Here is a 26,544-nt window from a genome sequence, read left to right on the forward strand (position 1 = left end):
GAGTGTCTCATTTGTCGACACAATGTGCAATCCGCACTGGGTTCAACCCTAGAGCCCTCAGGGATCAGAAGGCCAAATTGGTAGCCAAAGGCCTTCTCCCTGCGTCTATGCTGGAGTCTGCCACGGCCTCGGTACCCATTACTCAACCTCCCACCCAGACAGGGACTCAAACTCCCACTTCTTCTGGTGCTGGGTCAGGCAAGGAAAAAGCTACAGTCAGTGTAGCGGACAAAGACAAGAACAGAGAAAGGCGCAAGGAGGACAGGGACAAGAAAAGGGATAGACCTTGCAAGAGATCCCCGGACAGGGAGCTCTTCCATAGTCCCCCTTCTAAGTCCATGAGGCCAATTTCTCCACGGCTTCGATCATTCACTGGAACTGCTGGAACCTTCGGATCCGAGGTCTTCCTCGCCCTCACAGCGCAGACCAGCCAGATCCAAGTTGGTGGCTTCTTCGCGATCGACTCTGAGCTTATCAAACTTAGACATGGGCAGGATGATGCAGAGATTCATTCAGAACCAAATACAGATGGGAGTCTTGCCAGGCCCCTCTTCCTCCGGAGGGGGGACCTCCATGCCTTTTTTCCACCTCATCTCTCCTTCCCCAGTCCGTACTTTGGCTTCGGGGTTCTTGGATCTGAGATTTTTTGGAGCTGGTAGCTCGGTGCCGACGGTCCCCCCAACCTCGATTCCGGCTGTTACCTTGAGCTCCTCAGATCTGACCAGTTCGGAGCAGAGCGACTCTCGGAGCCGCGGACAGAGATTCGGACCCAAGGGAATGGATTCTTCGGCCCCGCCTCTTTCGTATCCAGCCAGTTTCCTCGGACCTCAGGCTACCCTTGCTTCAGCTCTGGTCCCTGCTTCGGATCTGGGGAGGGTTTTTTTCTTGCTGGGTGCCAAGGAGGTATGCTCTCCTTAGGCCTTTGAAGTGGTGGAGAGGGTCCTCTCCTAGGGATTGAGATCCCAGCCCATCCCCTCTGATTCCACCCAGACCCGTCTGGATTTAGCGACTACTCCCTTCATCCTGCCTCAAGGACAGCCCGTGCCAGAGGATCCCCAGGTTATTCCCCCTGAGGAACCCCCTGCGGCTCACTCGTCCTCTTCAGAGAGTCCCACTGAAGAGGGCCACTGTAAGCGCAAGTGCAAAAGGAGGCACTTGGACTCCCCTGAGTCCCTCACTATGGACACTGACTTAGATGAGGGAGAAGGTTCCCCCAGGTCACCTCTCGAAGACGTCTCCTTTGGAGACATCATGGAGATCCTCCGCCAGAGGGGAGGTTGGTCAGCCCCAAAACCTTCTGGGGATGAGTCAGTGTTCCTGGAGGCCTTTGGCACAGGCCCATCTACTTCCTGGGTGTCTCCGCCAGTGGACCCCTTTGTGGATCTTATCACCACGCGGGCATGGAAGGAGCCTGACACTGTAGAGCCCATCCCCAAACTCCCCGACAAGATTTTATCTCCCCCTGCTGACAAGACAATCTTGGTCAAAAGGAGCCCCAGTTGACGCTATGTTGGTCGCAGCGGCCATCAAGAGGGAACTAGCGCAGGAGAGTTCCTCAGTCCACCCTCCAGACAAGGAGTCCAGGTCAGGTCGGTGGATAGGTTTGTGAAGTGCATTTATTCCTCGGTGACCTTTTCAATCCGTGCGCTGAACTATTTGGCACATGTGAGACCTTGTATTGGAATATGCTGAGTCGCCCCCAGAGTCCTTATTGCCGCAGGACAAACAGCTGTTCTCTGCGAAAATGTCTACTCTGATGTCTGTATTGAACACGTCTATGCGGCTCCTTTCTCATGCCACGGAAGGAGCAGCTAGGGTGGCTGGGACAGGCATAGACATGAGGCGTCACGCTTGGCTCAGGTTGCGTCAGTTCATGGACCCTTTCAAGGCGTCGTTTATTAATGCTCCCTACGACGGTTCTTCCCTTTTCGGGAAGACGATACGTGACACTTGTCCAGAGCGAAAAGGAAGGGAAAACTTTGTCTGTTGTCGGGATCCGCTTCTCTAACCCTCAGCGGTCCTTCTCTAGGAATCAAAGAGGGTAAAAGAAGATGTGGTTCCGAAATCTTAGTTTTCCCGGGATTCTCAGGTCAACTATTCCCCCAAAGGCAGAGGGGGACAGGATCAACTCCAACCCAGAGGTAGAGGGTGTCCCAGGAATTTTGGGTCTAGGGAAACTTTTTCTGATAGACCCACTCAGCAGCCCTGAGGGGTTGCCCGGCTGTCCTACTCCGGAGGCAGTCGGGGGGAGATTGTCCTTACACCCAGTGGCATGGAGTCCATAACAACAGATTGCTGGGTGTTACAGATTATATCCAGAGGTTACACTATCCCATTTGTTGCCCCTCCAAATGTTCCAAAACACCTCCCGGATGTTCCACTCACTCACAGGGAGGCCGCAGCTCTAGAAGTTTCAAAGCTGCTTCTCAAATGAGCCATCAAACAGGTGTCCCCCCCCCCCCACCAGTCTAGATCAGGCATCTACTCAAGGTTCTTTTTCGTGCCAAAAAAGACAAGGGACCTCAAGCCCATTCTAGACCTGTCTGTCGCCAAACAGAAGCTCCGGATGGTCACCCTACAGTCCTTTCTACCTTATCTCCGAGAGTGTGACTGGATGTGCTCATTAGACCTCCAGGATGCTTACTACCACATCAAGATCCACAGAAGCTCCAGGAGGTTTCTGCGCTTCCGGCTGAGAGCCAGTCACTTTCAGTTCAGAGCCCTACCCTTCGGTCTCACCACAGCCCCCAGGGTGTTCACCAAGGTAATGGCAGATGTTCATCGTGTTTCACTGTTGCAGTCATGACTGTAGGGTTCTCCCTGCCGGCAGGCAGCCCTCGGTCGGCCAGAATACCAAAGTCTGGGTCTGGCGTCGGCTGTTCAACCATGCTCCCTGATGTCAGAGCGCCAGGAGTACAAAGCTGACAGCCGACGCCATCTTCTCCAATCTTTCTTGCCGTGCGGTGATAGCAGTTCGCAAGTGCCGGTCGGCTGACTCCTGACGAATTTTACTGATATACTTCGGTCCGAAGACTTTCTTCTCCACTCAAAGCTAAGTACCCGTTGAAACTTTTTCTTGCTCCTCCGATGTCAGAAAAAGTTAATAATTGTATTTCATGTGGGAAGCAAATACCTCATAAGGATTTTCATTCTTACTGTATTCCTTGCTTGGGCCCTGACCACGACGTAGCCAGTTGTCGGTTTTGTGCTAGATTCAATCAACGTACAATTAAGCGAAGGTACGATTTTTCTTTTCATTACTTCGGTAGGCGCTTTAACTACAAAATGTCGTCGGATACAGTCCCGGCTACCGGAGTTCACAAACGTCGCAAGGATAAAGACAGACCTCCGAGGTCCAAATCTGATGATAGCGCACAAGCGGAGCCATCTTCAGGTTCGGCCGTCGTCAGTGAGGAGCTTTTGCAGCCCCTGTCGTCGGCCATTTCAGAACCGACGGCCGAAACGGACTCTCATGAGGAGCCAACCAGGCCTTTAAATATTTCTGTTGCAGGACCTTCGGACGGGTCCGGAGCCGCTGTGCAGGTACCGGCTTCCGAAGGGGTTTTCAGGCCTACTCAGCTACTAATAAAGGCAAAGACAAAGGCAAAGACTCCTTCAAATCAAAGACTTCAACACAGGCCTCTTCTGAACCGGCTCCCAAATCACAGAAACAGTTACTCAAGATGGCGGAGGATTTAATTACTGTGATTAGGGGTTCTCATCCCCCTCCAGACAAAAGGCCAAGGCAGGATGTTTCTTATGATTCCTCTGATCAGGCTTCTGTTTCCTCAGTTTCTTCTGATCAGGAATATTCTTTCCCTCCTTATGAGGATTCTGATGCTGAAGAATCCATTCTTTCTGCTTCTCCCCCTGAGGATTTCTCTTTCGGGGAAACTTTGCATGAAATGAGGGAGCATTTCCACTGGGAAGGACAGGAGTTTTCGGAATCCAAGAAAAGACTGAGGGAATTTCTTCTTCTTCCCCAACATAGACCCCTGGCTATTCCTCCTGTTTTGGATATTGTGGATGATGCCTTTTCGGAGGCTAACTTAACCCCTGACTCTTTTCCTCCTGCTCCTGTTAAGCCTGATAGATATTACAGGGTTCCTGATTCCCATCAGTTTTTATACAAGAACCTTTCTGCTGACCCTGAAACCATTTCTCAGGGTCCTAAGGGAGTTAAGGCCGCTTCTGCCAAAAATCCCATTCCTACTGAAAAGGATTCTCGATCCTTAGAAAGATGGGGCAAAAAGGTGTACACTTCTGCTACTTTGTCCATTAGGGCTTTAAACTGTCAGTTTCATAGGTTTAAATACCAGCAATTTCTATTGTCTGTCTTAAAACAAAAGCTTACTTCCATTTCTGCCTGTGCAGATGATAAGGAATTACATGACTTATTGCACGCCACTGAACAAGTTGGGAAGCATGGTTTACACTGTGGATTTGATGTCTTGGAGGCTTCTTGTAGGGCTGCGGCCTCTGGAACAGTCATTAGAAGGCATGCATGGCTAAAGGAACAAAATTTACCTGAACAAATTATTGGATGCTCCTGTTCAGCATAATGTTTTGTTTGGATCTAAAGCTGAAGAGGTGATTAAAAAGATGGAGGATAAGGCGAAATCCATGCAAACAGTTAAAGATTTCTTACACGTACAGCCTCCTAGATTTAGCAGGAATTGGCCTTCAAAAAATTGGTCCTTTCCCACTTCTGACAGGCCTCAGAGGGGTAGATATAGACGTTCCAGAGGGAGGCCTCAAATGCAAGCTGCTTCCACCCCTAGGGGAGGAGAGGACAGGTCACAATCTCAAAGGAAACGTACTCAATGACTCCCTCTGTTGAGCTACAGGAACTTCTTGCCTGGAAGCCCCTCTCGGAGGAAAAATCTCTTTTTTATCAAAATTGGACTCAAATAACCCAAGACAAATGGGTTTTGGATGTGGTTTTAAGAGGTTACAAATTCCATTTTCATACCTTGCCAAGGCCAAGCGGATGGCCAGACCTTCCAAAGCATCAATGGACGGAGGCCTTACACCAGGTGGAAGCTCTTTTGGCTATGAATGCCATAGAACTTGTTCTTCTTTCAGAGATGGGAAAAGGTTTTTATTCAAGGCTTTTTCTAGTCCCAAGGAAGCAAAACTCATGGAGACCCATTCTGGATCTGTCGGTCTTGAACACCTTTCTAGAGATTCCAAAATTCAAGATGCTTACTCTACAGCATCTACTTCCAATGCTGTCCAAAAATGCATGGATGCTAACTTTGGATTTAAAGGAGGCATATTTACACATTCCCATCAGGCAGGATCGCAGAAAATACCTCAGGTTCAAAGCCGGATCAAGGCACTTTCAATTCTCTGCACTGCCCTTTGGATTATCTACTGCGCCCAGGGTCTTCACCAAATGCCTGGCTCCAGTAGTAGCTTACTGCAGACTCAAGGGAATTCAAATTTACCCTTATCTGGATGATTGTCTAATTCAGGCAGACAGCAAGGATGTCTTACTCCAGCATCTAGAATTTGTACAGAACCTCCTCAAGTTCCTGGGATTCTCTGTAAGCATAAAAAAGTCAAATTTGACACCATCACAACAGATAACTTTTCTGGGTGCACTTCTAAACACCACAACCCAGATGGCATTTCTGACTTCCAAAAAACAGTTACAGCTGGCTTCAACTTTCAGAACCTTGGCAACTTTAACATGTATCTGCAAGGAAATTCCTGCAGGCTTTGGGTTACATGGCCTCCTGCATCCTTCTCGTACCATATGCAAGACTACACATGAGGAAAATACAGTGGTACCTAAAAAGTGTATGGTCTCAGCATTGCCACAGTTTAGACATACTGATCTCCGTCCTTCCTTGCCTTCAAAAGGAATTTCTTTGGTGGTCCAGGGCATGTGCTCTAAACAAAGGGAAGCCCTTCCGTCTACCTCCTGCCTCTCAGATTCTAACCACGGACGCCTCGGATTATGCTTGGGGAGCCCATTTTCAGGGCAATTGTTTGCAGTGCCTTTGGACAAAGGATCAGAAGCACCTGCATATCAATTTAAAGGAAATGTTAGCCATTCAGAAAGCTCTGTTGGCCTTCAGGAATCTTTTACAACTAGGACAACTGTTAATACGGACAGACAACACCACAGTTATGTGGTACATAAACAAGCAAGGGGGATCTCATTCCTACCCCCTTTGCAGACTAGCCATGGATCTATGGAACACAGCTCTAGCTTGCAATCTGGATCTTCAAGCTCAGTTTCTATCAGGGAAACAAAACTTCCTGGCAGACAGTCTGAGCAGAAATCTTTCGGATCCACACGAGTGGATGCTGGACACCAAAATATTCAGGATGATAACAGCAGTCTGGGGATGTCCTCCCATAGACCTGTTTGCATCCCATCTCAATCATCAACTACAGACTTTTTGCACCAGGACTTTCCACAGAGAAGCTTGGAAAGTGGACGCCCTGTCATTCAGTTTGGAGGAACCTCTCGGGATATGCCTTTCCGCCTCTTTCTCTTCTTCCATGGGTTTTATTGAAGATAAAACAGGACAAGCCCAAGTTGATCATCTTGCTGGCCCCAAATTGGCCTCGGCAGTTTTGGTATCCAACTCTAAAAAACCTGTGCCTGGAGTCCCCTTGGGTTTTACCTCAGTCTCTGAACCTTCTGTCCCAGCATCAGGGTCAGGTTCTACACTCTCATGTCAGAACTCTCAGCCTGGCGGCCTGGTTAATCCAGGGCCTTTGATTTCTTCTTTTCTGCCCAAGCAGGTTATGGATGTCATTTTAGAAGCCAGACGTCCTAGCACTAGAAAATCTTATGCAGGAAAATGGAAAAGATTTTGTTCCTGGATGCAGGCTCAGGATTCTGATCCTCTTCTTCCTAACATTACTTTAATTTTACTTTACTTGACAGATCTCTTACATAAGGGTCTCTCTTTCTCTTCCATTAAGATACATGCCTCTGCTATTTCTGCTCATTATAATACAGAACCTCCCATCTTTTCCCACCAGCTCATGCGACAGTTTCTCAGAGGAGCTAAGAACTTAAGACCTCCTAGATCTCCTCCTATTCCTGCTTGGGATCTCAACTATGTTTTGGAAAAACTAACCTTGCCTCCTTTTGAGCCTGCTGCCTCTTCTGACATCAAGTTTTTATCTTGGAAGACAGCCATCCTGTTAGCCCTAACCTCTGCCAGGAGAGTTTCAGAGTTACAAGCTGTTATGGCTGTGGAACCTTATGTTATTTTTCATCAAGACAGGGTATCTTTGAGGACTAATCCTACCTTCATGCCTAAGGTGGTTTCCAAAATGGCTTTAAATCAAACTACACTTGCCAAACTTTTTCCCCACTCCTCAAAATAAAGGGGAAAGGATCTTACATTCCTTGGATGTACACAGACAGCTACGTTTTTACCTGAACAGAACCAAGGACATCAGGAAATCAGAACAATTGTTTGTTTCTTATGCTTCAAGTTCCCAAGGTAAAGCCATTTCAAAACAGACCATTTCTAAATGGATTGCTCATGGAATCAGATTTTGTTATTCTCACCATGGAAAGCAAATCCCAGGGAGTATACGGACTCATTCCACCAGAGCTGCTGCCACTTCTGCGGCCTTCCTCATGGGAGTTCCTACCAAGGACATTTTGGAAGCTGCAACTTGGAGTTCAGTGCATACATTTTCTAAGCACTATAATCTACCTCTCTACTCTAGGTCTAGGGCAGGCGTTGCCTCTGCAGTCTTGCAGGGCCTTTTAGCCGCCCCTTCCTCTTTATGACCACCTCCCTTTCTTTCAGCTTTGGGATTCTACCCTACAGTCATGACTGCAACAGTGAAACACGATGAACATAGTACAGTTGTGTACACCTACCATAAATGTAGATGTTCGAGTGTCTTCACTGTTGCAGTCTGGAGACCTCCCTCCTGTCCCTCTTATTTTTACTTTTGTGTATTTCCTTTTTTCACCATTCTTCTGAGGTGTATTTGCAAAGGTTATGGGACCTTTTTCATTTTGGGACTCCTGACATCTGGGGCAAGAAAAACTGGAGAACATGGCGTCGGCTGTCAGCTTTGTACTCCTGGCGCTCTGACGTCAGGGAGCATGGTTGAACAGCCGACGCCGGACCCAGACTTTGGGATTCTGGCCGACCAAGGGCTGCCTGCCGGCAGGGAGAACCCTACAGTCATGACTGCAACAGTGAAGACACTCTCTAACATCTACATTTATGGTAGGTGTACACAACTGTACTTTGTAGCAGCTCACCTGAGGCTTCAGGGTATTCAGGTATTTCCTTACCTGGACAACTGGCTCTTCGTTGCGCTCAACAAGCGTCTGCTTTGTCTGGCCCAAGACTATTTTATTCGGTTGGCAGATCTATTGGGGATTGCAATCACTGTTCAAAAATCCCAGTTGCAACCAGTACAAGTTTTAGACTTCATCGGGGCACAGCTAGACACTTTGCAGAGAAAGTATTCTTAACTCCAGACAGGATCTTAAATCTCCGGTGCCACATAGCTCAAATAGCGAACTTCAAGTCTCCAAATGCGAGCGAGGTTCTGTGGGCTCTGGGCTCCATGGCTGCCTTCATATCGGTTCTCCCTTGTGCATGCCTTCATATGCGGGTTCTTCAATGGACTCTGGCTGTTCAGTGGTCTTGGTTAGACCTGCCCATGGAATTTCCGATCAGGGTCAAGTCACGTCTGCAGGACGTCCCTTCTTTGGTGGTTAAATTCACCGGCAATTATAGAAGGACGCCCCTTCGTGTCATCTCCAGTTCAAGCCACAGTGACCACGGACGCCTCCCAACTCGGGTGGGGGGGGGGCACTGTTCGGGAAGTACAGTCCAAGGAACATGGTCCCAGTCAGAGACCAAGTTGCATATAAATGTTCTAGAGATGAGGACAGTGCTTTTAGCGTTGAAAGCCTTTCACACTGTCCTCCCTCTCGGATTGATTGCAATTCAGTCAGACAACATCTCGGTTGTCTGGTATATCAACAAGCAGGGGGTACCAGATCCTGTCCCCTGTGTCGTGAGGCCATGAGAGTGTGGGAGTGGGCGATTTCCACTGGTCGGTTTCTGATAGCAACGCACATCCCGGGGCGCCCCAGCATTTTAGTTGACCGATTGAGTCGGGCTAATCTGATGCCGTATGAGTGGTCTCTGAAATGGTAAGTAGCGGAGGAGATATTCCTTGCATGGGGTCAGTCTTGCTGCAAACTCTATGCATCTCCTTCCAACTCAAAGTGCAGAGAGTTCTTCGCTCGGATTCCCTCACCAGGGGAAGCCCCCAGATGTACTCTAGTCCATGCTTGGCCCCCCAGGATGTTCTTCATCTCGCATTGCTGCAGTCCTTACACTTGGGGTAGTCCGCTGTCCTCTGTCGGCCCGGATACCAAAGTATAAGGCTGACGTCGGTCAAGGTGCATTAGACTGACGTCAGGACGTCAGGGTACAAATGCGCATGACCGACGTCATATCCTCAGTCTTTTTTGCCGCATGGTCCGATGCAGAAGCAGCGTTGCAAGTGCCGGTTGGCGTTCTGAAATTTTTCGAATTCGGAGTTTCAGACCGAATCAAAGTTGGCTAAGTACCCCGTTGGGGAATATTTTAGTTTTTTCTTGCCTCAGTGGTTTACTGGATGTCAGAAAAAGTGAATAACTGTATTTCTTGTGGGAAACAGATACCGCATAGAGATTATCATACTTTGTGTATTCCTTGTTTAGGGCCTGAGCACGACGTTGTTGGGTGTCGCTCTTGTGCTAGATTTAAGCGCACTATAAAGAGAAGGTTAGATTGTGCCAGGTTAGTCTTGAGCGGTGCAATTATAAAATGCCGTCTGATGCTCCGGCGCCCGCTTCTTGAAGCGCAAGGACAAAGCAGCAAAGCCTAGGCTAGAAGAACCGTCCGGACGCGGTTCTTTAGAGGTCGGTGGAGCCGTGGTTCTGCCAGAGGTTTCTTTGGAGTCCCAGGGAGAGACTTTGTTATTGCAAGATGTGGCCTCTCAGGAGGTAGGCCAGGCTGAAGGGGCTTCTCAGGTTGCTATTCTCCCCTCCCTTCCTAAGGTGGTTAGGCCCTCTCCTTCTGTTTCCAAGGCTTCTCCCAGAGGCAGGCCAGGTTTAGCTTCAGTTGGTGTCACCCCTAGTTCTTCAGGGACTGTGCCCAAGAAGCATATGCTTAAAATGGCAGAAGATTTGATTACTTTGATTAGAGGTTCTATGCCCCCTCCTGATAAGAGACCTAAGGTGGAACCTGAGCTTGGGAGTTTTGAGCAGGCTTCAGATGTTTCAGAATCTTCGGCTGAAGACTTGCAGGAGTATTCTCCTTATTCTGATTCTGATGTGGATGATTCTACTCCTCCTGCTTCTCCTCCTGAGGATTTTTCTTTTTCAGAGACTCTTCATTCCATGAGGGAACATTTTAAGTGGGAAGGTCAGGACTTCTCTGATTCCAGGAAAAGGCTTAGGGAATTTTTGTTTTTACCCCAGCATAGGCCTTTAGCTATACCTCCTGTTCTGGATGTGGTGGAAGATGTTTTTGCAGAGGCTTCTCTTAATCCTGATTCTTTGCCTCCTGCTCCTGTTAAACCGGATAGGTATTACAGGGTGCCTGAAGCTCATAAGTATCTTTTTAAGAGTCCTAGGGCAGACCCAGAAACTGTTAGTCAGGGGCCTAAAGGTGTTAAGGCTTCTGTTGTTAAAAATCCGGTTCCTCCAGATAAAGAGGCAAGGGCTTTGGATAGATGGGGAAAGAAAGTTTATACTTCTTCCACACTAGCTATGAGGGCTTTGAATTGCCAGTTTCACATGTTGAAATACCAAAATCATCTCCTTTCACAATTGAAGTCTAAGGTAGATGCTCTGGCGGAAGGTATTGAGTGTAAAGAGTTACAAGATTTAGTACATGTTTCTGAACAGGTGGATAAGCATTCTTTGCAATGTGGTTTTGATGCTGTGCAGGCCTCGTCTAGGGTGGCTGCCACTGGGTCTGTTCTTCGCAGGCACGCCTGGCTGATGGATCAGAATTTATCTGAGCATGTTAAGACAAGGATTTTAGATGCTCCTTTACAATCTGATGTGTTGTTTGGTTCTCCTGTTGAAGCAGTCTTAAAGAAAATGGAAGACAAGGCTAAGTCTATGCAGACTGTTAAAGATTTTTTGCAGGTTCAGCCTCCAAAGTTTAGTAGAAATTGGCCTACCAAGGGGTGGACGTATCCTTCTTATGATTCCCAGTCTAGGGGTAGGTCTAGACGTGGTAGGGGCAGAGCTCAAGGCTTTTTCAGGCTTAGAACAGGGAGTTCACCTGCACAGTCTTCGGGTGAGGGCAGGGGTCAGTCCTTTCGTAAGCAGACCCAATGACCTACCTTTTCAGCTGCCAGAGCCTTCTCGTCTGGCAGCACCTTTGGGGGGAAGGTTGGCACTTTTCAAGGAAAATTGGAGTTTGATTACCCAAGACAAATGGGTATTGGATATCATACACCACGGTTACAGGTTTTATTTCCATACCTTGCCTCCTTTCAAAGGCATGCCAGACGTTCCTCCTCAACAAAGAATAGAGGCTCACAAACAAATTTCTCTGTTACTCCAAATAGGGGCCATACAGCCGGTCCCTATGCCAGAAGTGGGCCTAGGATTTTATTCTCACCTGTTCCTAGTACCAAAGAAAGGGAACACGTGGAGACCAATTTTGGATTTATCTACCCTCAACACTTATCTGGACATTCCCAAGTTCAAAATGTTGCCCTTACAACAGCTTTTACCTCTGCTGGGCAAAGATCATTGGATGGTAACTTTGGATCTCAAGGAGGCTTACCTTCATGTTCCTATCAGACTGAGTTGCAGGAAGTATCTGCGTTTTCGGCTGGGACTTCTCATTATCAGTTCTCTGCATTGCCCTTTGGCTTATCTACTGCCCAGAGTGTTTACGAAAGTTCTGGCTCCAGTGATAGCTTTCCTCCGGCTAAAGGAATACCGATCTATCCTTATTTGGACGATTGCCTGATTCTGGCTCCAGGAAAGGGAGCTTCTTCATCATTTGGAATATGTGATAGCAGTGCTAAGATGCCTGGGGTATTCTGTGAGCGAAATAAAGTCCAGTCTAGTACCCTCTCAGGACATGTGCTTTCTGGGTGTAAGACTGAATACAGCATCCCAGATGGCCTTTTGACCCCGGACAAACAAAAGAATCTTTCCCTTTACTTTCATCAATTGTCTCATCAGTCCAGGCTGACTGCAAGGACAGTCCTTCAAGCCTTGGGGTTCATGGCATCTTGTATTCTGGTGCTTCCCAATGCCAAACTGCATATGAGGAAGTTACAATGGTATCTCAAAATGTATGGACTCAGCACTGCCAGGATCTGGACACTGTCATTCAAATAATACCTTGCATTCAAAAGGAATTGTTGTGGTGGGCTCAGGAATGTCACCTAAACAAGGGACTCTCTGTGACCCGGCCAGAGGCGAGTCAGATTCTAACGACAGATGCCTCAGACAAAGCTTGGGGAGCTCATCTGAATGGAAAGTGGATACAAGACAAGTGGCCTGCCAGACTACAACATCTACATAACTTGAAGGAGATGTTAGCAGTCCAGTTTGCATTAATGGCTTTCAAGGATTTACTTCTTCCGGGGCAGGTGTTGATTCTAACAGACAACACAACTGTCATGTGGTACATCAACAAGCAAGGGGGAACACATTCTTATCCTCTATGCAGGCAAGCAATGATTTTGTGGGAGACTGCTCTCAGTTTACAACTAAATCTTCAGGCAAGGTTTCTGCCGGGAGCACAGAACTCCTTAGCAGATGTGTTAAGCAGACAAATCATGGATCCCCACGAGTGGAAACTGGATCCTCATGTATTTCAGAAATTGACAGTGTCATGGGGAACTCCAGACATAGATCTGTTCGCTTCTCCACTAAACCACCAGCTGCCAAAGTTTTGCACGAAAGGTTTCATCCCACAGCTTGGAAAGTGGATGCTCTTTCTTTCAGTTGGAAAAATCTTCATGTGTATGCCTTTCCACCTCTGCCTCTCCTCCCAAAGGTACTTCTAAAGGTCAGACAGGACAAACCAAGGATGATTTTAATAGCTCCGGATTGGCCTCGACAGCACTGGTACCCATTACTGAGAAGTCTGGTAAGGAAGCCTCCATGGCCTTTACCTTCGATTCCACACCTGTTGTCTCAGGAGGACAGTCATTTACTCAATGTCAAGCTTCACTCTCTTCACTTAACAGCCTGGCATATTCTGTTTTGAACCATAGAAGGTCTCAACTTCCACAGCAAGTTTTGAATGTGATTTTGGAAGCTAGAAGGCCTAGTACAAGGAAAGTGTACGCAGAAAAATGGAAGAGATTTTTATTTTGGAGTGCAGCAAAGGATTTTGATGTTTCTGAGCCTAATTTAAGTGTCGCTCTGCAATATCTTACTGAGTTATTGGACAAAGGTTTGTCTTTCTCTTCTATTAAGGTTCATGCTGCAGCAATTTCAGCTCACTATGACTGTGACCCACCATTGTTTTCTCATCCTTTGTTCAAGCAATTTCTTAGAGGGGCAAAGAATATAAGACCCCCACGTAGAGCTCCTACTCCTGCTTGGGATCTCAATTTTGTGTTGGAGAAACTCACTCTACAACCTTTTGAGCCTGCAGCTACTGCTGAGTTGAAATATTTGTCATGGAAGACTGCTTTTTTGTTGGCCATTACCTCTGCAAGAAGGGTTTCTGAATTGCAGGCCCTTATGGCGGTTGAGCCTTTCTTAATTTTCCATAAGGATAGGGTATCTTTACGTACTAATCCTTCCTTTATGCCTAAAGTGGTTTCTAGTGTGGCTTTAAACCAAACTATTCATTTGTCTACTTTTTATGCAAATCCCCAAAATAAAGGGGAAAAGATTTTGCACACTTTAGATGTACACAGGCAGTTGCGTTATTATTTAAGCAGGACTAAGGGGTTCAGGCAGTCTCAGCAGTTGTTTGTTTCTTTTGCTTTGAGTTCTCAGGGCAAGCCTGTGTCAAAACAAACTATTTCTAAGTGGATTGGGTTTTGCATTGCTTTCTGTTATTCCCATCATGGCAAGGAGATTCCAGCTGGGATTAGGCCTCATTAAGGGGGGTGGCAACTAAGGATATTTTGGAGGCAGCTACTTGGAGTTCAGTGCATACTTTCTCTAAGCATTACCACCTTCCTCTTTACTCTAAATCTAGGGCTGGTTTTGCCACTGCTATTTTACAGGGCATTTTGGCAGCTCCTGCTTCTTTTTAGTTTTGCCATCCTCCCTTACCTCTGCTTTGGGATTCTACCCAAGTGTAAGGACTGCAGCAATGTGAGATGAAGAACATAGTACAGTTTTGTACCTACCATAAATGTAGATGTTCGAAGATCCATATTGCTGCAGTCCAATTTACCCTCCCTCCTTCCCCTCTGTAGTTAGAGGCGGTTGTGTGTGTTGGGTTGTAAATTTTGTATATATTGTACATATTATTAGTGCAAGGGTGGTTGTTTGTTTGTTTGTTGTTTTTTGGTTTTGGCCTTTCCTTTTAGGGTCTTCTGACATCTGGGGCAAGAAAAGACTGAGGATATGACGTCGGTCATGCGCATTTGTACCCTGACGTCAGTCTAATGCGCCTTGACCGACGTCAGCCTTATACTTTGGTATTCGGGCCGACCGAGGACAGCGGACTACCCCAAGTGTAAGGACTGCAGCAATGTGGATCTTCGAACATCTACATTTATGGTAGGTACAAAACTGTACTTTTCTGTATGCTTACCCACCATTGCCACTCATTCCCAGGTTTCTCCAGAAAGCTTGCCGACTGCGGTGCAAAGTTATCCTCATTGTCCCATTCTGGCCCCATCAGGTTTGGTTCCCGTTCGTTTGGTCTCATCTCTTAGCTTCTCCGTGGGTTCTGGATCCCTGCCCAGATCTAATCTACCATCCTTCGGGTGTCCGCCGCCCGACCTGGGCAGCCTCAAGCTGACAGCTTGGTTGCTCCAGTTCTGTTGATCGCCAGGACTCCCGGTCTTTCATCCCCGGTAAAATCCATACTGGTGGCTTCTCTTAAAGATTCCACTAGGAAACTTTATCGCAGTAAATGGAAGCGTTTTTCCATTTGGGCCTCACAGAAAAACCTAGATCCCTTTACAGCCCCTGTTCCAGTGGTGTTGGATTTCTTGTCTGGTATTTTTCAGCAAGGAGCTAGCTCCTCCACAGTGAAAGTACAATTGACAGCCATTTCTAATTTTCATGTTGGTGAAGACATTGCCTTAGCCTCTTCTAGGTTGTGTAAGGCTTTTCTTTTAGGCATTTTTCTTTTGCACCCTCCTGTCAAGGATTCAGTGTCCTCTTGGGACCTTACTTTTGTCCTACAGGCATTGGTGGCTCCTCCATTCGAACCTGCATTTTCGGTGGATTAAAAATTTTTATCCTGGAAGACAGCTTTCCTAGTCGCCATTACATCAGCTAGGAGGGTTTCTGAGCTTCAAGCTCTGTCTGCTGTGCCTCCTTATTTGGTCTTCCGTAAGGATAGGGTCTCTCTCCGTACTAATCCTTCCTTCTTACCTAAAGTGGCATCTGAAGCAAACATAAACCAGTCCATTAATCTGCCTGTTTTCTTTCCTAATTTCCAAAACAAGGGTGAATACAAACTTCATTTGTTAAGATGTTCATAGACAACTTTGCTTCTATCTTCATAGAACAAAATCATTCTGCAAGTCTGACCAGTTGTTCGTTTTCTTTTCCAAATCCTTTTTGGGAAAAGCTATTTCTAAGGTTTCTTTGGCCAGATGGATCACTCTTTGCATTTCGCATGTCTGCAAAGCAAAAGGTTTATCATCTCCTGGTATTGTTAAAGCTCATACTACCAAGGTCCATGGTGACTTCTGCTGCCTTTTGGTCTAGGGTTTCTTTGGACGACATTTGTGCAGCAGTAACCTGGGCCAATTCACATACCTTCATTTCCCATTACAAATTAGACCTGATTTCTAGAGGTAGAGCGTCCTTTGGCTCTGTGGTGCTCAGGAATATCCTTCCATAAGGGCCTCCCAGGATTGGAGTAGCTGGGGACTCTGTCCCACAGGTTGCAGATAAAATTAAGTTAACTACTTCAGATAAAGAAGTTATGTACTCACCATAACGTTCCATCTGAGTAGTTATACTTCATTTTTCTGCAACCTTCCCTCCCTTCGTCCCTCAGACCTTGTCCTGTCAATATACAGGTTTGGTTCACTGGGCTGAGTTGCTAATGTATTTAGTTGCAGCAAACACGATCTGAGGGAAGATAGGAGATGATAGTGCATTATGAGTAGAGGGAGGAGCTCAGAGCTTGGAGCAGATGCTAGAAAAAAAGTTGCCGGCTCTGATCCAATATGGATCCGAATACCCACAGGTTGCAGAAAAATGAAGTATAACTACTCAGATGGAACGTTATGGTGAGTACATAACTTCTTTTTTTTCACCCATTGTGGCCAACCTTGCTGTAATCTTTGTGCATCCCCATTGAACAAATGCAGCAGGCACTTTGCCATGATTCCTCCAGTGGGTCAGTCCCAGAGGGATGCTGCTGTCACGATTGGCCCCCGAGTTTCCTGTATGCTTATCCTCCACTTCCTTTGATCCCCAAAGCTCTTCAGAAAGCCTTCAGACCTGAGGAGTTTCGTGGTGCTCATTGCTCCCTTCTGGCCTTGTCGGATGTGGTTCCCCTTCCTCAGGTATCATCTCAAGTATCCTCCATGGATACTGGATCCCATTCTGGATCACGTCTCACCCATCAGAATAACTGTCCAATCTTCCATCTCTTCACCTGACCACATGGTTCCAGCACTTTCCATCTTAGTAAAGCAGTCCAGGTTGGCTTCTCCCATTAGGAGAATTATCCTGGCCTCGCAGAAGCAGTCTACTCAAAAGGTCTACTATAGTAAGTGCAAACGCGTTTCTTTTTGGGCAGTGGAACAGAATTTGTATCCCTTTTCAGCTCCCATACCAGACATCTTCTGTTCTTAGTATGCCTGTTTCAGGAGGGGGCCAGCTTTTTGTCTATCAAACTGCAGTTTGCAGCAATTTCTCATTTTCATTCCAATTCTAGGCCTACCTTTTCCTCTAGGTTGTGTAAGGCCTTCATGAAGGGTATTTTTCTTCTTAGGCCTCCAATCAAAAATCCTGACCCTTCTTGGGATTTGACTTTGATGCTGCAATCTCTTACCCAAAGCCCCTTTGAGCCTGCTCATTCCTGTGATCTCCGATATCTTTCATGGAAGACTGCCTTTCTGGTGGCCATTACGTTGGTCAAGAGGGTCTCTGAGTAGCAGGCCTTATCTTCTAAACCACCTTACATTGTTTTTCATAAGGACAGGGTGACTTTACAATCTAACTCCTCCTTTACGCCTAAAGTTGCTACTGAAAGAAATCTCAACCAGGAAGTCCAATTGGCTGTCATATTTCTTAATCACTCTTATAAGGGTGGAATATCTTCTCCATACATTAGGTGTTCATCGCCAGCTACGATTTTATTTACATCTGACTAGTTTCTTCAGAAAATCTGACCAGTTGTTCATGGCCTTTTCCTTGAACAGGAGTGGCCAAGCAGTTTCTAAAGTACCGATTTCTAAATGGCTCTCTAGTTGTCTCTCTGTGGTTTATTCTATGAGGAACATACAGCTGCCTCGCCCTCCTAAGGAGCATTCTCTCTAGTCGGTGGCTGCTACTTCGTCCTTCGCTTCCAGGATGTCCTTAGATGAGATTTGTGCTGGCCACTTGGTCCACTTCTCACACTTTTGTTGCTCATTATAAACTGGACATGACCTCTAGAAGCAGAGCATCCTTTGGTTCCACAGTGCTCAGGCACGTCCTTCCATAGGGCCGCCCGGTGTGCTTTGTAGCTGGGGATTCTGACCAAGTCATGATGAATAATTAAATGGATATCATCAGATCAATAGTTGTGTACTTACCATAACTTGGTATCTGTGTTATCCTATTTCGTTATTCATTACTTCCCGCCCCTCCTTCTTCTTTCCTTTTACCAGTGGTTCTGGAGAGGCTGGGATTCCAGGCCCTTGAGCTACCGCCTCTTTTGGTTCTGATGATATTATTGGCTATGCCTTTTCAGCTTCTCAGGTGCCCTACTGATTTTTTCCTTGGTCAGCAAACTTGATTTGAAGGTTAGATGGTAGAAAGGGATTATGGGAGTGGGAGGAGCTTGAGCCTTGAATCTGCTCTGTAAAGTGCCAGATCAGATCCAAGACCCAGACATGATGAGTAATGAACTAGGATAACACAGATACCAAGTTATGTTAAATACATAGCTATTGTTAGTTTAAATGACTAGGTTGAAATGCAGCGTTTTCACTAGAGCAACAGCTAGCTTAGTTTTCATGAAGAAAAAAAAAATATTAATTCAGAGTACTTCTGAGGCAGTCATCTAGACACTACATTCCATGCTTTCTCTAGACAATAAAGAGAAGATGTACAGTGCAGGAACAGGACATGGTTTGCCACTGTACTTTTGCTGGACATAGGTCTGCTGTCCATCTACCTCTGAAGTAGCACACTAGTTTAGCATCCTTCTCATATGTAAGTAATTATACTGCAGTGCTAAGCTGTATGATGAGCATTATAGGTTCATAGGTGTGTACTAGGCCAATGGCCCTGGAGCTTTTACAAGCCTAGCCCCAAAAAATTGCCCAGGCACTGTGCCACCCAGTGTTAGTTCACTGTGCCCTTATCCAATAGGGTAACTGGAATGACCCCTGGAGTGAACTTTGTTACCCATCCACTCATCAAGATTTCTCTTGAAGAGGGCCAGCGTGGTGCTCTGCTTGATATGAATGGGAAGCTTATTCCAGAGTATAGGCAGTGTTTGGAAGATGATCCTGTCCCTCCAGCATGTTATGTTAATTGTGGTAATAAGGTTGTGATCTCTGGAGCGTGTGGTGCAGGGGGATTGGGATTCCTTTAGGTGTAGCATTTCAAGTAGGGTTGGATCGGACATGACTTTGTAAGTCAAGCAGAGATCACATCTAAGTAGACGATAAGAGACTGAGAACAGCTAAAGTTTCTTGAGTTTGTCCATGTAGGACATGTGTTTAAGGCCTAGGATCCTTTTTGTGAGATACTTTTGTGGCCCCTCCAGCTGTTGTAGGTGTCTGGTCAGGTACATGCCAAATGGGGCATTATATTCGTTAATCGGTCTAATGAGGGATGAGTAGAGAGATGATGACTTCTTTCTTCCTGGATGCGAAACCTTTGGTTATAAGATGTGCTACATAGAAGGGCTTTCTGACCACAGTGGCAATGTGGTGGTTGAAGGTGAGGTAGCTGTCGCCCTGGGTGCCCAGATCTCTTCTGACCCCTTGGGTTATATCACAATGTCGAAACGTTGTAATATCAAACACATATTGATTGACAATTATTCATCAAAACACATTTGCGAGATTCGATGGAATACTTACAGGGCAAAGATGTAGTTGGCCAACTATACAATGTTGCCCTTTCCTCCACTGTAGTGCGATCTCAGAGTTGATGTATTTAGTTAGGGGGGTGTGGAGGCACAGTCCCCCACATGGGTGGGTTTGTTTTAGGTTTAGTTTGTTCCGTTGCATTGCGGGACAAGTGTCTTTAGGTGTTCGATATTACGACGTTTCGACATCATAATATAGACCCCAGCCCCTTCAGTGTTCAGTGGGCTCCGATCAACGTGGTAATTCATGGGAACAGAGTTTTTTCCAGAGGGGATAACACATTTTTGGCGTTAAGCTTCAGGACATGGTTCCGACACCAGTCATGGGTCTCAGAGAAGTCCTTTTGTAGGATGTATGCATCACTTGTGGAGTGGATAATGACACCTGGCTTGCAGTCATCAGTGAACTTGGTCAGCCAGAGTCCTTCTGTGGTGGCCTGGACTTCTGAGAAAGAGATGCCAAACAGGAGAGGGCCCAGGACCAAGCCCTGTGGGACTCCACTCGTGACTGGTCAGTTGTCTGACTTGGAATCCGCAGCTTTCACTCTGTGGGTCCTGTCTATGAGCCAATTTGCAACCCGCCTAGTGATGCAAGGATTGCTGCATAGTTTGGTGAGTTTATCAATGATACCCGAGTGGGGAATGGTATCAAAGTCCTTGGCCAGGTGAAGGTAGGCTGTATGCACTGCCTTACCCTCATCCAGAGCCTTGGTGACTGCCTCGAAGAAGTCAACCAGGTTCAGCAGGCAGGATCTCCCCCTGACAAAGCCAAAGTGTGTGGCATCAAGAGTTTGGAGATTGCTTATATCTTTGTTAAGCAGGTCCATGATGAAGCGCACCATAGCTTTGCATACCAGACTGGTCAGGCTAATGGGGCGATAGTTCCCAGAGCCTTTATGGAGTGGGATGACACTAGCAGTGCTCCATTCGTTAGGGACATAGCCTGAGGTAAGGCTGTGATTGAACAGGACACACAGATGTGGTGTCACTTCATTTTGTAGCTAATGTAGGATGCAGCCAGGGATATAAACTCTGTGTTCTTGCCTTTCAAGAGCAAATCTGGGTATTGCCTTTGAGGTTTTTGTTATAGTTATAGAAGGCTTTGTGGTTCTTTTTGGTGTCGGACTCAATTCTGCCTTCATAGTTGGTTTTAGAGGATGTGATAAGGGATCTCAGCTTTTTGTTGAGACTGATAAGGGAGGTTTTCCTGTCTTGTGAATTCATTTTTTTCTGCAGAAGTTTCTTCTGTTGTAGAGATAATTGATGGCTGGGGACCACCAGATTGGCTTCCTTTTTTGGAGGAGAGCGTCTTGGTTCTATTTGGTATGGCAATGTCCATGCATTTGTGTACATGCTCATACAGTGCATTAGTGTATGATTCGGCAGTCATGCAGCTATTTTCCATTGGCATGGGTGCCAAGAAGTTAGCCACCTCTGTTTTTAGGAACCCAAAGTTGGCTTTAAAGAAGTTTTTCAGGGTGGTCACCTTAGCAGGGGGGTGTAGGTGAGATGGAGATTTCCATGGTGATCAGTTTGTTGGATTTAACCAGGCAATTGACTATAAGGTGTGGAGCAACGGTCTCCCATGTTGGTGATAACCAGGTTGAGGATATTGCTTCCTGTAGTGGGGGTCAGAATGAGCTGGTCCAGGGCATTGGAAGTGATAAATTCCAGAAAGTGTTGGGCCTGTACATTGGTATTGAATAGTTTTCCCAGTTGATGGAAGGGTAGTTGAAGTCACCCAGTATGAGCGTATTGGGTTGGATCTTGAAAGATTCCAGGGTGCTTAGGAACTTGGAGTGAGAGTCTAGGGACATGTTTGGGTTCTATAGCAGGCTATGACTTGTATCGCTGTCTTACCCAGTGTTAGTTGTACCTGAAGTATCTCGGATGCATTGTGCTGGGCTACCAGTCTAGACAAAGGTGTGTGTATCATTTAAGAATATGGAGACACCACTGCCTTTGGAGCTTCGGCCATATTCTGTGGCCAAAAGGTATGGAATGAGTAGTAGCCTGGGAACAAATGGGTGCTTTCTGCCTGTTTAAACCAGGTGTCCATTACAGCACAGATGTCGACCTTCTCCGTTTTGAGGAGAGCTTCAAGGGAGTGCATCTTGAGATTTAAACTTCTAGCATTGAGTAGCATGACCCCTCAGATTGCAATTGTTTGTAGCTGTTACAGTGGAATTTTGGTCTTTGAACACTGCCTAAAAAAGGCAATATAGTGCTGGCAAGAACACTAGCCAGTACCCAGAATCCCAGGGGTGACAGATGCAGGCCATCTCTGGCAACGCATCGAGGTCTGTCGATCATGTCATCCCAGACAGATAGATACTGGATCCCCTTATACTGTCATATACTCACCATCACAATAGATGTGTGAGTAACAGGTGTTTTTATATAGGATGCACCCCCCTCCCCCTCCGTTTGGTGATTTCTGTGAGATTAGCTCTTATACCACCTCAACATTTGGGGACAGTGGGTAGGTTATCCTTCTGCACCTTTCAGGGCCTTACTTCTGAGGTGGATTGGTGAAACCCTTGGGTGGGTGGGTGGGAAAAGGCCTAGAATGATGAAGTCCTGGTTACCTTCAGAAGACTTTGAGGCCCATTTATTGGTAAGGAACAACGACAAAAAAGATTGTAAGATTTGTTCTTGATTTTATCACCAAACATCATCCTGAATTCCTTGGTATAGAGATGAGACCATTTCCACTCTGGATATGTCGAACAGCTCCAAAAGCGTGGTCAGTATTAGTCCTCCATGTGTAGCTGATTTCCCTTTTAGGAGGAATTAATTGTAGGCCACTGTAACCATAAAGCTGCTATATCTGTACATTCCTCAGTTTGAAGTGTTATACATACATGCAGTTAGTGTTGCGTTACTTATAATGTATGCATGCACGGTATCTCACTTTTTTTTTTTTTTTTACTTCTGTACTCCAAGTACAGTATGTTTTCCTGCTACAAACATGCTTCTCTGTATGGCTTTTGGGTTCAAGTAGGGAGAGAGAGCAAAGAATGAAGTAGCATGCATACACCCAGACATGAACTTGTTTATATATATATATATATATATATATATATATATATATATATATATATATATATATATATATATATGTGTGTGTGTGTGTATGTATATATATATATATATATGTGTGTGTGTGTCTGTGTATGTATTGTTTATACACTTACACACGTGAGTGTATATACATGTATAACAAAATATTGTGTATGTATATGTGTGTGTGTGTGTATAAAATATATCCGTATATGATATGTAATATATGTATACTTATATATAATTATAGATATATATGATTCCTCTGCATTTCAGTCAACTTAAGTTTGTCCAGTAAATGCAGGGGCGTGATTTTATGACAGCAGTATGGATGGGTGAATGGTGGGTATGTTGATGTAATGGAATGTCAGTACAGGTGAGTGGGATTGCAGGGTGATGCATGTGTGTGTGAGTAAGAGTTAGGGTCAAGGATGAGTGAAGGATGGGTGTTGTGTCTTTGGGTGCGAGTTTGTATTTTAGTATAAAGGTTAGGTTAGTGGGGATAGGTGTAGTGTTGTTTGTGAGCCTGAATCGGTCTTTTGTAGAGGCAGTGTTACAGGAAGGTTTTAATGTTAAGGTATAGGGTTAGGGTTGAGGGCAGGGGCAGCGTTAGAGTTGGCACCCATTAGTAAAGAGGTGCAGGGGGCAGATCCCCCCCTGCACTGTAGTAATGGGTACTAACTCTAACCCGCATGCTGCCCCTTCCCCCAACCCTAACCCTACACCTTTATCATTAAAACCTTCCCATAACACTGCCACTATTCAGACAAATTTAAGGCTATTGTTATGGGGGGTGGTTACTTTTAATATCAGAACAGGAACTAATTTTCTTGTCTTTGTATTATTTTTGGTTTTGGTTTTGTTCGCTATTGTGTATAAACAAATTTATTTTGTCTGTGTTTTACATTCAACATTAGGGAGGTTCGGTCATACACAATAGACATACAAGCTACTTTGAATTAATGCTAATAACAGCTACCTAAAAAATATGTAAAAAAAAATATCTAAAACAAAATACTGGCAAAATCAGTGTTATACCAGGAAAGCGTATATGCCCTATCCTCACAATAGTGTGAGCTTCTGAGTTGGTTTATTTAAGTAATATGGAGGATTTGGTTGGGGGGGGAGGTGCTCGTCATCCTGCAAAAACATTATTTTTAGATGTTTCTTTAAATTATTTTGTGTTACATTTTTTTTTTTTAAATATTTTTTATGTTGGTATTGTTAGCATTAAATCAGTTGGTGAATGTGTATGTAATTTGTATATGGCTGCATATGTAGACAATGCGTGTGTGTGTGTGTGTGTGTGTGTGTGTGTGTGTGTGTGTGTGTGTGTGTGTGTGTGTGTGTGTGTGTGTGTGTGTGTGTATATGTATGTATATATATATATATATATATATATATATATATATAATGTGTGTGTATATATAAAATTTTTACACGCAAACACATATTACGTATATTATTTTGATCTGTTAGCAGCTCTCCAGTGGCACCTTCATCGACCTCACAATGATGACACATTTTTATTTATTTTACGTTTGGTAAGCAGGAAAGTCCAACTAGACATAGGTCCTTTTTTCAGCGGAGGCCCAGGGAGAAAAGCTCCACATATGAGATACAATACAAGATACAATTCCACTTTGTATTACATTTGAAAGTTGACATGCTATTAGACATGCTCTGAGGCTAATCATCAGATAATCCAAACTTATTGCTTTTACAGGCTGGAGAAACAGTTTAGATAGAGCAGGATGACTGCAGAAAGCCTCTTTGTAGATAGTTCACTTGCATAACAGAGCTTCAATAAGGTGTCAGTGCAACAGTGGATTATTATCAGTTTACACAATAGATTTTCTTCATCAATAGTTTTACATGTATACTTGCACACACACACACGCACATATGTATATGTATAGTTACACATATATGTGGATGTGGTTTCTGTGATATTGTTCAATTTTAAGGAAAACCAACCTATGTATTGTCAACACACTGGTCTACATTGCAGATGGGTAAACATTTATGTGAGAACAGACAGTCCCTGCAGATCTCTCTAATTTGAGCAGGTACATACATTGTTATTCTTGTGCATTGTTTCCTGTCTTGAAAGTTGCACTCAGTAGGTCAGGTCAAACTGAGTGGGAATGAATGACACCCTGCTAGCCTAATGTCTGATGTCAGTGTGTGTTGAGTAGAGTACATTCATATTCCTTAGCAATCATGATAGCCAATTCGGATGTGTGCCAAGTCGGTGTATCGGATGAAGAATTACCAGCAGTCTTCTCCACTGAAGAAGGCCACTTGTCATATACTGAAGCTTTTATTCATGATTCAATCCAAGAAAGATATGCTGAGCATGTCAACTTGAAAATGTGTATTAGATCTTTTATGCTCATAAAAGTGCATATAATGACATAACATTTTTATCTTATTTCTTATACATTTTGTTATTACTGCCTTAGAAGGTGGGAAAGACATTTAAGGATTTGACAACTTGCTCATAGCTATTTGGCCAAATACAAGTGGGCCATGTTACTACTGGAATCAAGTACTTGATATCTTACCATTGGATTTTGTTAACTTTAAGAACACTGGCTAAAATATGTATCACAATTCAGGATAAGAGCAATTATGTTCAGCAAGGCTAACAGCCATTATGTTTAACAAAGTGCAAATGTTTATGATGTAACTGTAGCCATGTGTCGTATCTCATCCTTAAACTTGTCAGCAGGAATGCCCTGGTTTGTGTCAGGTTGTCTAAAGATATTCCCCTGGTAGCAATTTCTTGATGAGTTGGAGAGTCTTTGAGACTAGAAGAGGATATTGTCACAGTGAAGTGTTAGAGGGTCTTCTTGTATTAAACATGTCAGTACATATTTTTTCTTATCTGTGATCAGTGCATATTAAACATTAAAAAAAAATGTATACTAACTGACTAATCCAGTTTAACTTGTTCTGCCTTTTTTCTGGTGCCCAGTTTAATATCCGTTGTAATGGTTACATGCTGGGAAGACTTATTTCCCACCCTCCTACATGCATTAAATGTTAGTAGTTGCTCTTAATTTTCAGAACAGGGATGTCTGCATTTTTAATCATAGACAACAGTGTCATAAAATGAAGCAGAAGCTGTCAACGTTTTGCAAATGGGTGGGTAGGGATAACTGGAAAATGTGAAAGGAGCATCTATGACTACATGGACTTTTGTATATTGTATGTCTTTACTAAATATTTTGCGTCATTTTTACAGTTTCTTTGCATATGAGGGTATGTGTTTTTGACAAACTGAGGGAGGGTAACAAGATTGAATAATTGAAGTGTGAAGTGCCTTTGGTCGTTTTGCATATTTTTCCTTAGTAAAATTTTCTTACAAGTAAAATCAAAAGTATTTTGGCACTCAAGCAAAGTTGAAATGGGACAGTGTATTACTGGCCACATTTATATTCCACAATTTCTTTCCTCACAGGGAGCCCCCCGTCGAAAGTGTATGGCAATATTAGAGCAGTGGCCAGTAGAGCAGCTGATAGATTCTGACTTTGTTGTGGACTGTTTTTGTGAAGTATACTTCACCTGCCAACCTAAGGCAAAGACTGAGTGACTAGAGGGGTCTGTTTACCTGCACATCGATCATGAAACAAATCGGAGCCTGTATACGTACCTCAGTATTTTATGGAAATATACATCAAATGAAAAAACAGCAATTTTACCATGTGGATGTTATCCTTACTGACTTGACATCTTTTATACACTTCTGAGGACAATAAAAAAGTACAAATATGAATTTGTATTGCTAATAAAAATGTGTTCTACATTTCTGAATTATGGTGAGTTAGTGTTTGAGTCTTTGCGTACCTTTCTGAGGTAACTGAACTTTTTTGACCGGACAAGTAAGCCTTGCAGGTTTTTGAGGTAAATGAACTTTTGTGAAGCTGCAAACAAATCTCAGTATAATGATGAAACAGAATAAATGTAAAATGTATTCTAAAGGTAACTTGTATATAGAGTGCATGATTAAGCTTATGTTCATGTGTGGGTGACA

At 44.7% G+C, this 26,544-nt stretch overlaps 1 protein-coding gene across 1 annotated transcript in view; it reads left to right on the top strand.

Annotated features, from left to right (window-relative positions):
- Positions 1 to 26,324, top strand: part of PNO1 (partner of NOB1 homolog) — a gene marked incomplete in the record, with an annotated part of 355,670 nt that extends 329,346 nt beyond the window's left edge. The window contains 1 exon segment of the mRNA XM_044055944.1: positions 25,972 to 26,324. Coding sequence (XP_043911879.1) covers positions 25,972 to 26,039 — 68 coding nt within the window.
- Between the last annotated feature and the right edge of the window lie 220 nt (positions 26,325 to 26,544).

This window comes from Protopterus annectens, chromosome 1.part2, assembly GCF_019279795.1.
Source record: "Protopterus annectens isolate FY-2018-M chromosome 1.part2, PAN1.0, whole genome shotgun sequence".
NCBI lineage: Eukaryota > Metazoa > Chordata > Ceratodontiformes > Protopteridae > Protopterus > Protopterus annectens.